The sequence below is a fragment of the Hylobates moloch genome, unplaced genomic scaffold (genome assembly GCF_009828535.3).
Source record: "Hylobates moloch isolate HMO894 unplaced genomic scaffold, HMol_V3 SCAFFOLD_292, whole genome shotgun sequence".
In the NCBI taxonomy this organism is placed as follows: Eukaryota; Metazoa; Chordata; class Mammalia; order Primates; family Hylobatidae; genus Hylobates; species Hylobates moloch.
In genome coordinates this window covers 1-14,363 of record NW_026652567.1, presented here as the reverse complement: position 1 = coordinate 14,363, position 14,363 = coordinate 1, and the positions used below count along the sequence as shown (strand labels likewise).

General features: G+C 49.1%; 1 protein-coding gene across 1 annotated transcript; it reads right to left on the bottom strand.

The window, feature by feature from the left end:
* Window positions 1–340: 340 nt before the first annotated feature.
* PRPF8 (pre-mRNA processing factor 8) lies at window positions 341–12,012 on the bottom strand. The gene is made up of 19 exons (XM_032147505.2): window positions 11,751–12,012; window positions 11,456–11,635; window positions 11,115–11,250; window positions 10,835–11,004; window positions 10,540–10,669; window positions 10,274–10,420; window positions 9,844–10,004; window positions 9,359–9,550; window positions 8,537–8,774; window positions 8,269–8,397; window positions 6,364–6,477; window positions 6,109–6,282; window positions 5,065–5,258; window positions 3,497–3,736; window positions 3,262–3,403; window positions 1,363–1,503; window positions 1,129–1,268; window positions 822–1,024; window positions 341–670 (listed from the first exon to the last, which is right to left on the bottom strand). Exons 1-19 carry the CDS (start codon window positions 11,960–11,962, stop codon window positions 516–518), a joined length of 3,198 nt encoding a protein of 1,065 aa, XP_032003396.1. The 5' UTR covers window positions 11,963–12,012; the 3' UTR covers window positions 341–515.
* Window positions 12,013–14,363: the final 2,351 nt, after the last annotated feature.

Here is a 14,363-nt window from a genome sequence, read left to right as displayed (position 1 = left end):
GCGGGACACCACAGCCACTCAGCACAAGCCAGAGTTCCTAGACCCGGGAAAGGGCAACTGCTCCCAGAACTGTGGAAAGGAGGCGAGGGCTTCCAAGTAGTTTCGTAGAGAAAGCAGCAAATGTGGTCAAGGCAGCGGAGTGTGAAAGCCCAGCCCTGCCTAAGGTCTCCACTGAGTTCTGGGACTATCTCCCCCAAAGCCCTGAATAGGAAGGGGGCCTCACACTCCCCCTTCACAGCTGAGCCCAGCATCTTGCTGTGAACCGCTCCAGTCCAGCCTCCTGTTAAACCTAAATCCAGAATTTGAGTTCGGGGGAAAAAAAACAAACCTGCCCCTGAAGTCCTGTTTATACAAAATTTATTACAATATTTTATTCAGAATGACAAGCCTTCAGGAGGTCAACACCACAAGCACAGAGGGAAAGAGGCCAAACTGCTGAATGTCAGTGGCCTGTCTGGAGGGGCTGAGGCTGCGGCCTCGGGAGGCTGAAGCAGGAGGCAGGAAACAGCTAGGCACTAGGCATACAGGTCCTCCCGGTCCGCAGAGTAAACCTCCCCCTCCTGCAGGAGAGCGAAGTTGAGGAAGTGGGAAGGTCTGTGCACCTCGTGGTAGAACTCTTTGGGGTTCGCCAGCTGCAGCTCATATTTCATGTTGGGGTCATGCCGAACACCTTCGGGGAGAAGGAAACAGCCAGTGTTAACAGGGCTCCTGCCTCATGAGGCCTGCGCCACCTCCAAGCCAGCCAGGCCCCAAGTGCAAAGGGCGATGGCCTCACCTTATCCCTACTTCTACCCCCACGTCCCCAGGCTCCTCCCACCTACCCATAAAGTTGTAGTTCCACGAGGACTGGGCGGGGACCATGAAGAAGCCCAGGAAGCGGTCGGACAGCAGCATCTGCACCCTCTCGTAGTGCGAAGGCAGGTAGCCCTTGGGGTTGTTGCCCTTGTCTGTGTTCTGGCGGCCCCACTCATAGCCACTGGGGGTCAGCTTGTAGGCCGTCAGCGTACAGGAGCCTGGTGTGAAGCTGGGGGAGGGACGGGGACCAGAGTAACAGCTCGGGCCACTGTTCTGGGCCCTGGCCTGCAATCCCTGCCCCTCCATACTTCCTCCCAAGGAGCCCAGGCCTACCTGCATGTGATGATAATGGTCTTCTCGCCATCCCAAGATGGGTTGTCAGCCATGATCTTGGCGTGGGTGGTGACATCCTGGGGTGATAACTGCGGGGACTCATTGGGCTGAGTGTGGATCCAACCTAAGGGTTCCATCTCCTATAGGTAAAGAGGAGTACAGAGCTGAATCCCATCCACAGACAGGAATCACACCGGCTTTTCCACACTCCCAGGCTCCATCACTCCCCATTACCTTGAGGTACTCATGCTGGGGCAGCTGGCCAGGCAGGTGCACGGTCTGGTGAGTGCCCCACTGCGGCACCATCACGATGCAGCGGATCTCCTTCACCTGGGGGTTATCTGGTGGGCTCACCCCATATAAGTATCCTGCAATCTGGAGACAAAGGGGTCAGGAACCAAAACTCTTCTTAGTACCAGCTCAGAGTTGGAGCTGCCGGCCCTCTGTTTCCTTCTTTCCCCCAAGAACACGGACAGAGTTTCTTAAAACGTGATCAGAACTCCCTGTATCAGAATCAGCTGGGGTGCTTGTTCAAAATGTTAAACATGGACCTCATCTCGGACTTACCACGTCAGAATCTCCTGAGTGGGGTTCAGGAATCTGCGCTACTCACAAGCTCCCCAGCTGATTATTAAGTATAGTATTCATAAGCAAATGAGCATACATACAGCTCAATGTATTTTCACAAGCTGAAAACATCTGGAAAACCAGCACTTGGTGCTATTTTAAATTTTACATTATCACCAACAAAATAAGAGGATCTGTTTACTGTAAACTCACCCACACAGGATATTAACAATCTTTTCAAATTTGCCAACCTGACAGCCACTAAATAGTGCGTCTGAGATGGAGTCTCACTGTGTTGGCAAGGCTGTAGTGCAGTGGTGTGATCTCAGCTCACTGCAACCTCCGCCTCCTGGGTTCAAGCAATTCTCCTGCCTCAGCTTCCTGAGTAGCTGGGACTACAGGCACATGCCACCACGCCCCACTAGTTTTCATATATTTAATAGAGACGGGGTTTCACCATGTTGGCCACGCTGGTCTTAAACTCCTGATCTCAAGTGATCCACCCCCCTTGGCCCAAAATGATGTTTTATAAACTATGAATATCCCTGATACACTAGTAAAGTTATGCATCTTTTCTCTTTTTTGAAGCAGGGTATCACTCTGTCACCCAGGCTAGCAGGCAGTGACATGATCTCAGCTCACTACACTCACCACCCTCCAGGATCAGGTGATCCTCCCACCTCAGCCTCCTGAGGAGCTGAGATTACAGGTGTGCGCCACCATGCCTGGCTAGTTTTTTTTTTCTTTTGTAGAGACACCATTTCGTCATGTTGCCCAGGCTGGTCTCGAACTCCTGGGCTCAAAAGATGGGCCCACCTCAGCCTCCCAACAGTGCTGGGATTACAGTCATGAGCCACTGTGCCCAGCCTGGAGTGCAGTGGGGTCATCAAAGCTTACTGCTTGTGTTCAAGCAACCTCAGCCTCCTGAGTAGCTGGGACTACAGCCACGTTTTTTTTTGTTTTGTTTTGTTTTTTTTAGACGGGGTCTTGCTCTGTTGCCCAGGCTGGAGTGCAGTGACGCAATCTTGGCTTACTGCAACCTCCACCTCACCTCCCGGGTTCAAGCAATTCTCCTGTCTCAGCCTCCCTAGTAGCTGCAACTACAGGCACATGCCACCATGCCTGGCTAATTTTTTGTATTTTTAGTAGAGACGGGGTTTCACCATATTGGTCAGGCTGGTCTCAAACCCCTGACCTCAGGTGATCCACCCACCTCGGCCTCCCAAAGTGCTGGGATTACAGGCATTAGCCACTGTGCCCAGCCTAGTGTTGGGATTATAGGCGTGAGCCGGCGCACACACCTGGTCAGGAATTTGTTTCTGACCATATCTGTTTTCTTCCAAATACTATCAGGCCAATACTACATTTACTACCTTCTCTCAGCTGCCACAGCTTTTGCTATCTCATGGGGCCAAAACCCTCCTCGTTGTTTTGGCTATCCTTGTATAATTACTCATCCATGAATCTTGAAACCAGCATCTCAAGTTCCAGACAATCTCAGGTCTGAGTTTTAGGCACAAAATGTGTTGGGCACACACTGTGGCCTAGCTGAGTCCACTTACTCACTTGGGCCCGAAGGTCAGATATGCAGATGAACTTCTTCAGCACATTCTTAGGAAGGATGTAGGTGTAGCCAGTCTCCTTGATGTCGTCAGATGAAACATAGATGTGATTGGTCCTTAGGTGCAGGTTGGCAGCAGAGATGGCCCTAAAAACAGGCAGGGAGTGTCAGCATCGCTCAGCCCAGCACCTTAGGTAGTGCAGCCGGCCTTTCCATCCCCACCCTCTTGCCCGACAGTACCTGACCCTCCACTCAGTCTTGGATGAGAAAGTCTGGGTCTCATAGTTGCTGGTGGTGGAGGTGATGATCTCATCACCATGCTTGTTGACAGTGCGAGTCTGTGTTGCCGTCAGCTGCGACTGTTCCTTGGTCTGCTTCTCGATCTCAGCGATCTGCTGCCGCTGCTGTGACGGTGCCGAGATCTCCATACCCAGGATGATGTCTCGAATTTCTGATTGTGTCAGTGATGCCACGTTCACACTGTGGGGATAGTGTGGGTTATATTACAAGGATCCCTTCCCCTTGGTCACTTTTGCCTCAATGGAAAGGGTGTAACTTGGTAGGACAGGGCAGCCTATACTCATGCCCCAGACAATCCGCAAGAGCTGCTTCTACAGGAAGTGTGAAACGGAGGTGCACTAACACTTCCAAGATTTGTCAGATCCAAGCAGGACGGCGGCACACTGCGTGTGCACCTTCCCACTGTTCAGCATCCGTAAACCCCATGCTTCCTTGACCAAAACAATGCTCTGGCATGAAACAATTCTCAGAAATGGAAACCCCAGAAACCCTAGACTACTGGTTCTTAATCAGAGGTGGTATTGTCCGTCACCCTATGGATAGTTTTGGTTGCCACGATGACAGGGAGGGAGACGGGGGGAGGAAGGTGTGTCTGTGTTGGTAGCAGTCTTGGATACTTAGGGTCTCGGATGTTCAAGATTCTTACCATGTATGGACAGTAAAGAAATGCCCTGTTCGAAATGGCAACAGTGAGAAACAATGGCCAAGAGTCAGACTGAAGCCCTAAAACACGGACGCTTCCCATACTATTGGAAGACACTGCCGTTATCTCTCTTCTATGAGACTCTGTAAGATAATTTCTTTCCTTGTTTTCAAGACAGGGTCTCGCTCTGTCGCCCAGGCTGGAGTGCAGTGGCATAATCATGGCTCACTGCAGCCTCAAACTCCCGGGCTCAAGCAAGCCTCCTGCCTCAGCCCCCAAGAAGCTGGGACTACAGGTGCGTACCACCACACCTGTTTTAAATTTTTTTTTTTTTTGGTAGAGATGGGGTCAGTCTCTTTTGTTGATCAGGCTGGTTTCAACTCCTGCCTCATGCAATCCTCCCACCTTGGCCTCCCAAAGCGCTGGTATTATTAGCATGAGCACTCAAGCCTGGCTAAGACAAGATAATTTCTTGAGAAACTTCTTTATTTTTTTGGAGACAGAGTCTCACTCTTGTCACCTAGGCTGCAGTGCAGTGGCGCGATCTCGGCTCACCGCAACCTTCGCCCCCAAGGTTCAAGCAATTCTCCTGCCTCAGCCTCCCGAGTAGCTGGGATTACAGGTGAGCACAACTGCACCCGGCTAATTTTTGTATTTTTAGTAGAGACGGGGTTTCACCATGTTGGCCAGGATGGTTTCAAACTCCTGACCTCAAATGATCTACCCACCTTGGCCTCCCAAAGTGCTGGGATTACAGGTGTGAGCCACCGCACCTGGCCTTCTTCAGAAACTTCTAAGCCTAAGTGCTTCCAAACCCCAGAAAACCGTATATAGACCTGTCTGTCTCCCCACCAGCACTGCTCACTTGTTTTTCTTGCCGTAGTCAGCCAAGATCAGATCCTTGAGCTGCACCTCGACCTTGATCCATTCTTCGTCAGTCAGAGTGGGCCAGATGTGGTGTGGTTCTGTAATAGTAGTCTTGTCTGGCTTCAGGATCACTTTTGCCCTATCATTGTTCACATGTAGGGCACGCAGAATCAGGATGAGACGGGAGAAGGCCTGGGAAAAGATTTGGAAGAGTGGGGTAGGTCAGCTGCTTGAGGTTCTCCCACTTTAATCCTAACCTTTCATGAAACCCAAGATTTTTTTTTTTTTTTTTGAGACAGAGTCTCGCTCTGTCGCCCAGGCTGGAGTAGAGTGGCATGATCTTGGCTCACTGCAAGCTCCGCCTCCCAGGTTCACACCATTCTCCTGCCTCAGCCTCCCGAATAGCTGCGATTACAGGCGCCCGCCACCACACTCGGCTAATTTTTTGTATTTTTAATAGAGATGGGGTTTCTCCGTGTTAGCCAGGATGGTCTCGATCTCCTGATCTCATGATCCGCTGCCTCGGCCTCCCAAAGTGCTGGGATTACAGGCATGAGCCACTGTGACCGGCCTTTTTTTTTTTTTTTTTGAGACAGTCTCACTCTGTCGCCCAGGCTAGAGTGCAGTGGTGCCATCTCGGCTCACTGCAACCTCTGCCTCCTGGGTTCCAGTGATTCTGGCGCCTCAGCCTCCCGAGTAGCTGGGACTACAGGTGCGTCCCACCACACTCGGCTAATTTGGTTGTATTTTTAGTAGAGATGGGGTCTCCTCATGTTGGCCAGCCTGATCTTGAACTCCTGACCTCAGGTGATTCATCCACCTCAGCCTCCCAAAGTGCTGGGATTACAGGGGTGAGCCACTATGCCCGGCCCCAAGAGTTGATTTTTAACTTTAAGGTCTTAAACTCTCACGAAAGTCAACAGAGTTCTCACCCAATCTATAGGCTAAAAATGTGAAAATGGCAAAAACCTAAGACACAGGATCTTCTCCTAACCCTAAACCTACTCCTCCTCCAGCGGTCTTCTCTTCCCGAGGTTCATACCGTGTAAGATGAAATAGTCTTGAGCCAGTCATCATAGAGGTTGAAGAGAACCATCTGGGGCTCAGTGGCTTTAAGGATGAGATCCCCAAACTTTTCCACCTTGAGACACGCCTGGAAAGGGAGTTGGAGCTCCGATCCTTTGATGACAATATTGGGGAAGTCCAGTAAGTGCACCTAAGACAAGATCAAGTCCAAGATGAGAAACAGCTTAAAGGTCTCAAGGTCTCTTTTCTCCTACCCCCCCAACCCTCTTACCTCCAGTGGGTCCAGCATGCCCTTCCTGGTGACAATGATCTGCTTGGGCTGCTCCTCCACAGGCAGAGATCGGATCAGGGCGGCCACCTCCTCAGCTGTCTTCCACTTAGCCAACTTAAAAGCAAGAGAAGAAAATGGAAATTTAGTCTTTACCCTCCCAGATCAACTAGAACAGAATATCCTAGTTTTGAAATAATCCAACTATGTTTCTACTGAACATTAAATGTTAGGCACTTAGAAGGTAAAAAGAGTATCAAATGGCCTTGTCCAATGACCAGGCTGACAGCCCCTTTCAACAAGACAATACCACAAGCTGACACAAGAGTATGTGCTAAACTATATACTGTTTTACAGAGTTCAGGAACAAAAGAAATTAAGGCTACCAGGATCAGAAAAAAGCTGCACAAAAAAATGTGTCTTAAGGAGGGACTGTGTTTAAGAGCAAAGAGGGGAGTTCATTCTAGAAAGAAAAATACAAGCAAAACACAGATATGGAGATGAGCAACAGGGGTTTGGGCTACTAAGATCCTGGACTGAATGTAAGATGAAACATGCTACAAATGTAAAGGAAGAGAAATTGGCTGGACAGATACAGCCCAGCCAGATGTTGAATGTCTAGGAAGCTAAAGAAGAGTTAATTCAGCAAGAGTTCTGAGGTAGAGGAGATTTGGTCAAAGTGGACGTTTCAAGAATATGCGTTGCTGGGCCAGACGCGGTGGCTCAAGCCTGTAATCCCAGCACTTTGGGAGGCTGAAGCGGGTGGATCATGAGGTCAGGAGATCAAGACCATCCTGGCCAACATGGTGAAACCCCGTCTCTACTAAAAATACAAAAAATTAGGCCGGGCGCGGTGGCTGACGCCTGTAATCCCAACATTTTGGGAGGCCGAGGCGGGTGGATCACGAGGTCAGGAGATCGAGACCATCCTGGCTAACACGGTGAAACCCCATCTCTACTAAAAATACAAAAAACTTATCCGGGCATAGTAGTGGGTGCCTGTAGTCCCAGCTACTCGGGAGGCTGAGGCAGGAGACTGGCATGAACCCAGGAGGCGGAGCTTGCAGTGAGCAGAGATCGCGCCACTGCACTCCAGCCTGGGCGAGAGCGAGATTCCGTCTCAAAAAAAAAAAAACAAAAAAAAAAGATAAATAAATAAAAATAAAAATACAAAAAATTTAGCCGGGCGTGGTGGCGGGCACCTGTAGTCCCAGCTACTTGGGAGGCTGAGGCAGGAGAATGGCGTGAACCCAGGAGGCAGAGCTTGCAATGAGCTGAGATCAGGCCACTGCACTCCAGCAAAAAAAAAAAAAAAAAAAAAAAAGAGAGAGTGCGTTGCTGGCCAGGCGTGGTGGCTCACACCTGTAATCCCAGCACTTTGGGAGGCCGAGGCGGGCAGATCACGAGGTCAGGAGATTGAGACCATCCTGGCTAACACGTTGAAACCCCGTCTCTACTAAAAAATAAAAAAAAAAATTAGCCGGGTGTGGTGGCAGGCGCCTGTAGTCCCAGCTACTCGGGAGGCTAAGGCAGGAGAATGGCGTGAACCCTGGAGGCGGAGCTTGCAGTCAACTGAGATTGCACCACTGTGCTCCAGACTGGGCGACAGAGCGAGATTCCAGCTCAAAAAAAAAAAAAAAAAAAAAGAATATGCGTTGCCTTTGGAAAAATGATTTTTGATAGCCCTGTTCAAGGTTAGAAATTCAGGAAACAGACCAGCTGGAAGGGAACGGAGCACCTCATACACTCTTGGACCTCCCACAGAATACTTCCCAAGGAATTCAGGGGATAAGTTCAAATGAGATGTTCTCAGCCTTTCATCTAACAAACCAGTAAATATTACCAAGTCCACCCCAAGAATAAGAGGCAACATGGTTCTATGGCCTCTTCATCTTTAAACCTGCTCACCTGCCCCAAACGCTTCTGCCCCGCCCACACGGATGTGTGGATTATCTTGAGGAACAGCTGCCCTGTGCGTGGGTTGAAGATGAAGATGGCTCCGTTGATGGGCTTGGTTGTCAAGTTCCCTTCAAAGGTCTAGAGAAGGACTGCATTCGTTAGCATGGCCTACACATCACCATCCTGTCTTCTTCCCAGCATGTGTACACACTTAGCCCATTACTCTCCCACAGCCATGTACAGAGTCCCGCACCCATACACTGCTGCTAACACTCACCTTGTGAATGGTCACTCTGTAGACGTTGGTGTCATCCACAAACCAGATAATCTGGTTGGAGAAGAGCTCCCCATAGTTCTGAGAAGACAAATAAGGCTCAGTGGGCTCAGATGAATAGAGCTGTAGCCCCTTGCGGATCCGTTCACGTAACACATACAGGGCAGGGTTTGCCTTCATGATCTTGGCCATGGCCTGCTGTATGAGAGGCTTGCTGCCTGGGAACCAGTTTCCATAGGCACTGTGAGGATAAAACGGTCAAGAAAAGTTAAGACCAGGCTGACAGCCCCAGACAAGACAAACTGCCAACTCTACAGAGGAAGAAAGACTGTTGGCCAGGCTGACAACACTCTGCTCATGTGTACATACAGGCTGGAGAAGAGAATCAGTGACCCACAGGAGGAATGGGCCACTTCCTGTCACTTAGGTAAAGTGAAAAAGTATGACTACATTAAAGTATGGAGCTAATGGAAAATACATGGGTTATTTATTATTATTATTATTATTTTCTTTGAGACGGAGTCTACTCTGTCGCCCAGGCTGGAGCGCAGTGGCGCAATCTCGGTTCACTGCAAGCTCCGCCTCCCGGGTTCAAGTAATTCTCCCACCTCAGCCTTCTGAGTAGCTGGGACTACAGGCGCGGACCACCACGCCCAGCTAATTTTTTGTATTTTAGTAGAGCTAGGGTTTCACCATGTTGCCCAAACTGGTCTCAAACTCCTGAGCTCAGGCAATCTGCCCACCTCGGCCTCCCAAAGTGCTGGGATTACAGGTGTGAGCCACGGTGCCTGGCCTGAAAATACACGGTCCTGAGCCTCAACTCACCTGTGCAAGTTATAGGCCAGGTCAATGGCGATGAGTACACCTGTGGGTGAAGGGTAGATACTCATGTTGTCCGTGGTGTAGTCCAGGAACTTGGCCCGGGCATAGCGCTCAATGTCGTGGGAATCATAGTCCCCCCAGCGCAACTGGATGTCAATCCAGTATTTCTGGGTAGTGGTGCTGTCCATCACATCCCTGAGGATGAAGAGGGTTCAAGCTTCTAGGAAATCATGGGCATAACCAATGTCCCCAGAACCAGAACCACTTAAATCCCAAAACCATCCCACCCACTCCACCAACTTGTTGCAGATCAGCAAGACCTCAGGGAATCAGCAGATCTGACTAAGGGTGTTGATAGGCTCCAGGGGTAGCACTGGCTCCAAGTTTGAAACAAAGGCAGACAGGGACAATTCCTAAAGTTGTAGGGCTAGAAGAACAGGAAAACGAAAGTGTCCTGGCTGCCTAGGGCTGGGTCCTGAGGCACTTACTTGGAGTCAGCCAGCAATGAGGGCCTGGAGACATTCCACTTATAGGAGGCAAAGAGCAGGATATCTGCACAGGAAGAGTTCATCTTATATGACTTTCGGGGATGGATTGTCTCCTTTTGTACTGTCTCAATTTCCAGTGCATCGAGTTCCTGGTCAAACACCTGAAGGAAAAGATGGAGAGATTAAGACTTGTTAAGGAAACCCAATTAAAATCAGAGTTTGTACAATAAGATAATGAGGCAACAGGGGTCTCATCCTCAGAGCTTCCAGGGTGGATTTCCCATGTGCAAAAGAGCAAGCTGAGCTGACTGTACAGCACCCTCTCCCCGCGATTCCACCTGAGCTGACTCTGTACAGCACCTTCTCCCCTCGATTCCTGCCCACGTGAGCTGCCTCTTTACAGCACCCTCTCTCCTCGATTCCAGCCCACCTGACATAAGTCCATAACAATGCTCTCATGGATCTTCTGCCACAAGTGAGCTCGGAAGATCTGGATGAGAGAGATCTTCAGCGTGGGGATCTTGCCGTGCATGAAGATACCCGTCAGGTCTAGCTGCACCTGAAAGCCTACATATACCTGCCAGGAAAATGACAATGTGACATTAGAGATCAAGAGACTCGGGCGCTCATGACATAACCAAGGCAAGAAGAAGCAACTGTTTTTAGCTTCCCATCTCCAGTATCAATCACACTCACATTGGCTCGATTGATGGTCGGGGACCACCAGAGGGTGAATCTACGATTGGGAATCTGGTTCAGTCCTGATCGCTGAGCATTAGTTAGCTTCTTCCACTTCATAGATTCCTCAAAGCCACTGGCCTTCTCCCTGGGGAGCAAGAGAAGCAGGTGAGGTGATATCCTGCCATCTTCCAGCACACTGCTGACCTTCTGGAGGTGAATGTCTGGGAAACACCACAGGAAATCACAGATGCACACAAGAGATGAGCTCAAAGGGTTGTGATAGGTCCCTCTAAGAGGGGAGAATCCTCACCAGAAAAGCCCCTCCCAGGTAGGGAAGTAAGTGCCCTTGAAGAGTGTGTGTTCCAGAATGCCTTCCACACCGCCCAGGGCCTGGATCATGTCTGTACGGTAGTTGTTCAGGTTCCAGAGCTTCCCATCATGCCGCTGGTGTGTCCACCAGAACGGATTCTGCTTCAAAACCTAGATGGCAAGGCAGGCACGGTCAAGCTTCTGGGTGCCTATTGCCCCAAGTTTCTGGGATAGCCATGGATTTTCCTGACTCAGGGAAAATCTCCTCCCCCTCTACATACCTGATACTGCTTAAAGTCAGTTCTGACACGCCAGCCCTTATCATAAGCCAGTGTGTGCCGGTCCTTCTGGAAGAGGGTATTGATTCGAGGAATGCCACGATCCCACGAATCTTCTAGGTCTTCTAAAGTCAGGCGTCTTCCAAAAAAAGAAAGATTCAAGTCAAAACACGATCTCACATGAGGAGCTCAGCACTCCTTCCTGGCCAAAAATAATTAGGGTCAGTAGAACCAGCCTTCTCACCTCCATACAACCATGGCATGCTCTGACCCTGAACTCCACACGGTTCAAAGGCCACCATCTGCCCCTGCCCCAGGGTTGGCATGCCCTCCTAGGTGCCCACCTGTTCTGAGCAATGGCCTCTTGCCTCTTGAGTGCGTACTCAGCCCAGACCCGCTGAGAATCAATGAACTCGCTCTCCCATGGCTGTATGTAGCGGTACAAGTTGGGAATGAGCTGGTCTTCTTCATGGCTCATTCCTGAACGAAAGTGTGTGATACCTACATCTGTCTGTTTGGACCACCTGTTTGGGGATACAACCAAGATTAGAGAAAAGATAAAGCCTAAAACTAAAGAGATACCCACTTCCCTTAGGGCCTGAGCAATAGGGTTTAGAAATACGTTTAACCGGGCTGTACCTGAGGTCGGACTGGGGGATGAGCACATGGCCCATTGAGAGCATGCCGAGTCCACCCAGCTCCTTAGGGGTGTAGAACACAACTGGGGGGAACCGACTTGGCATCTTGGAGTTGAGTCCAATCTTGATACGTGTCTGGATCTTGTTCTCACACTTTACCAGTAAGTCCAAGAGCTCTTGGGTGTTCACCACAGCTTCCCGAAAGTATGTCATAAGGCCAATGAGAGCTGTATTCCACTTATTCACAATCTAAAGATAGTAAAAAAAAAAAAAGTAAATTACAGATGAGCCAGGGGCGGGGAGGGTGGAGACTACTTGATCCAGTTAGTTTTATCCCTACTACCCAAGAAAGATTTGAATTCAACATCATTAGTCACTAGGGAAATAGCAAAACCACAATGAGGCTGGGCGCGGTGGCTCATGCCTATAATCCCAGCACTTTGGGAGGCCAAGGTGGGAGGACTGCTTGAGCGCAGGAGTTGGAGACCAGCCTGGCCAACATGGCAAAACTCTGTTTCTACTAAAAATACAAGAATTAGCCAGGTGTGGTGGCAGATGCCTGTAATCCCAGCTACTCAGGAGGCTGAGGCAGGAGAGTCGCTTGAACTCAGGAGGTGGAGGCTGCAGTGAGCTGAGATCTTGCCACTGTACTCCAGCCTGGCAAGAGTGAGACTCCATCTCAGGAAAAAAAAAAAAAAAAAAGAAAAAGAAAAAGCACACCAGATGGAGCTATACAAACTAGTGAAGAACACCAGGAATAGTAAGTGTGTGGGTAAAATGCAAAAAATATTTTTTCTCATTTTGCAATTTCTACAAAAGATAAAGGCTGTTCAAAGCAAAAAGAGTAACAAACTATTATAGCACTTATATTACATGTACAATTAAAATGTTATGACAAAACTACTACTAAGAGTGGGAGCGGAACTTCAAGTGTATTATTCTAAGGTTCTTGTACTATATGTGAAGTGATCCGTAGTAGACTAATGGTCACAACAGATCACAGTAAGTGAGGGATGTATACTGTAAACCTTAGAGCAAACAATTAGAAAAAAGCCACGTAGCCAAATAAGTGAAAGTGGAGATAAAGTCACAAAACAACTAAATTCAGAAGGCAGGACAAGAGAAAAGCAGAAAAAATAATTAAAAAAAATAATAAGACGGTAGATTTAAACTGAGCTACACTGCCACATTGATAGTTACATTAACCTTAATTGAGGTATTTAGACCATTTGTAAGGCAAACATTGTCAAACTGGATTTAAAAAAAAAGGCCGGGCATGGTGGCTCACACCTCTAATCCCAAGCACTTTGGGAGGCTGAGGCGGGCCTCGGGGTCAGGAGTTTGAAACCAGCCTGGACAGCATGGTGAGACCCTGTCTCTACTAAAAATACAAAAATTAGCTGGGCGTGGTGGCGTGCGCCTGTAGTCTCAGTTTCTTGGGAGGCTGAGGTAGGAGAATCGCTTGAACTCGGGAGGCAGAGGTTGCACTGAGCCAAGATCATGCCACTGCACTCCAGCCTGGGCAACAAAGGGAGAGACTCCATCTCAACAAACAAAAAAAAAGATCCAACCATATGCTGTCTATAGGAAATAAACTTTAGTTACAAAGACACAGATTAACAGTAAAAAGATGGAAAAATACACCCATGCAAACACAAAACAAACCTGGAGTGGCACTACTGATGTAAGACAAAGACTTCAGACCATGGAATGCTATCAGGAATACAGAGGGATATTTGATACGATAAAGTAGTCAACTTGTTCAGAAGACCTAATGATCCTAAATACATTATGTAACTAGTAACAGAATTTCAAAAATGATGGACCTGAAAGACAATAAACTCACAGCTATAGCTGGAGCTTTCTCTCAAGCAAGACAGGGTCTTGCTCTGTCGCCCAGGCTGGAGGGCAATGGCACCATCTCCACTCATTGCAGCCTCCACCTCCCAGGCTCAAGAGACTCTCCCACCTCAGCCTTCCAAGTAGCTGGGACTACAGGCGTGTACCACCACATCCAGCTAATTTTTGTATTTTTCTGTAGAAATGGGGTTTCGCTACGTTGCCCAGGCTGGTCTCAAACTCTTGTGCTCAAGCAATCCACTAGCCTCAGCCTCCCAAACTGCTGGGATTACTGGAGAGTTCTAATACTCCTCAGTAATCGATAGAAGTATACAAAAAATATCACTAAGGATATAGAAGACTTGAGCAATGTAACCAATTGACTGGCCCTGATGTTTGTAAAACACTCAACCTAACAACAGCAGAATACAGATTAACAGATATTTTCCAGCACACATGGGACGGGCACCAAGATAGACTATACGCAAAGTCAGCCTTGGCCAGGCGCGGTGGCTCACGCCTGTAATCCCAGCACTTTGGGAGGCCGAGGCGGGCAGATCACAAGGTCAGGAGATCGAGACCATCCTGGCTAACACGGTGAAACCCCATCTCTACTAAAAATACAAAAAAATTAGCCAGGCGAGGTGGCAGGCGCCTGTAGTCCCAGCTACGCGGGAGGCTGAGGCAGGAGAATGGCGTGAACCCCGGGGGGCGGAGCCTGCAGTGAGCTGAGATCGCGCCACTGCACTCCAGCCTGGGTGAAAGAGCGAGACTC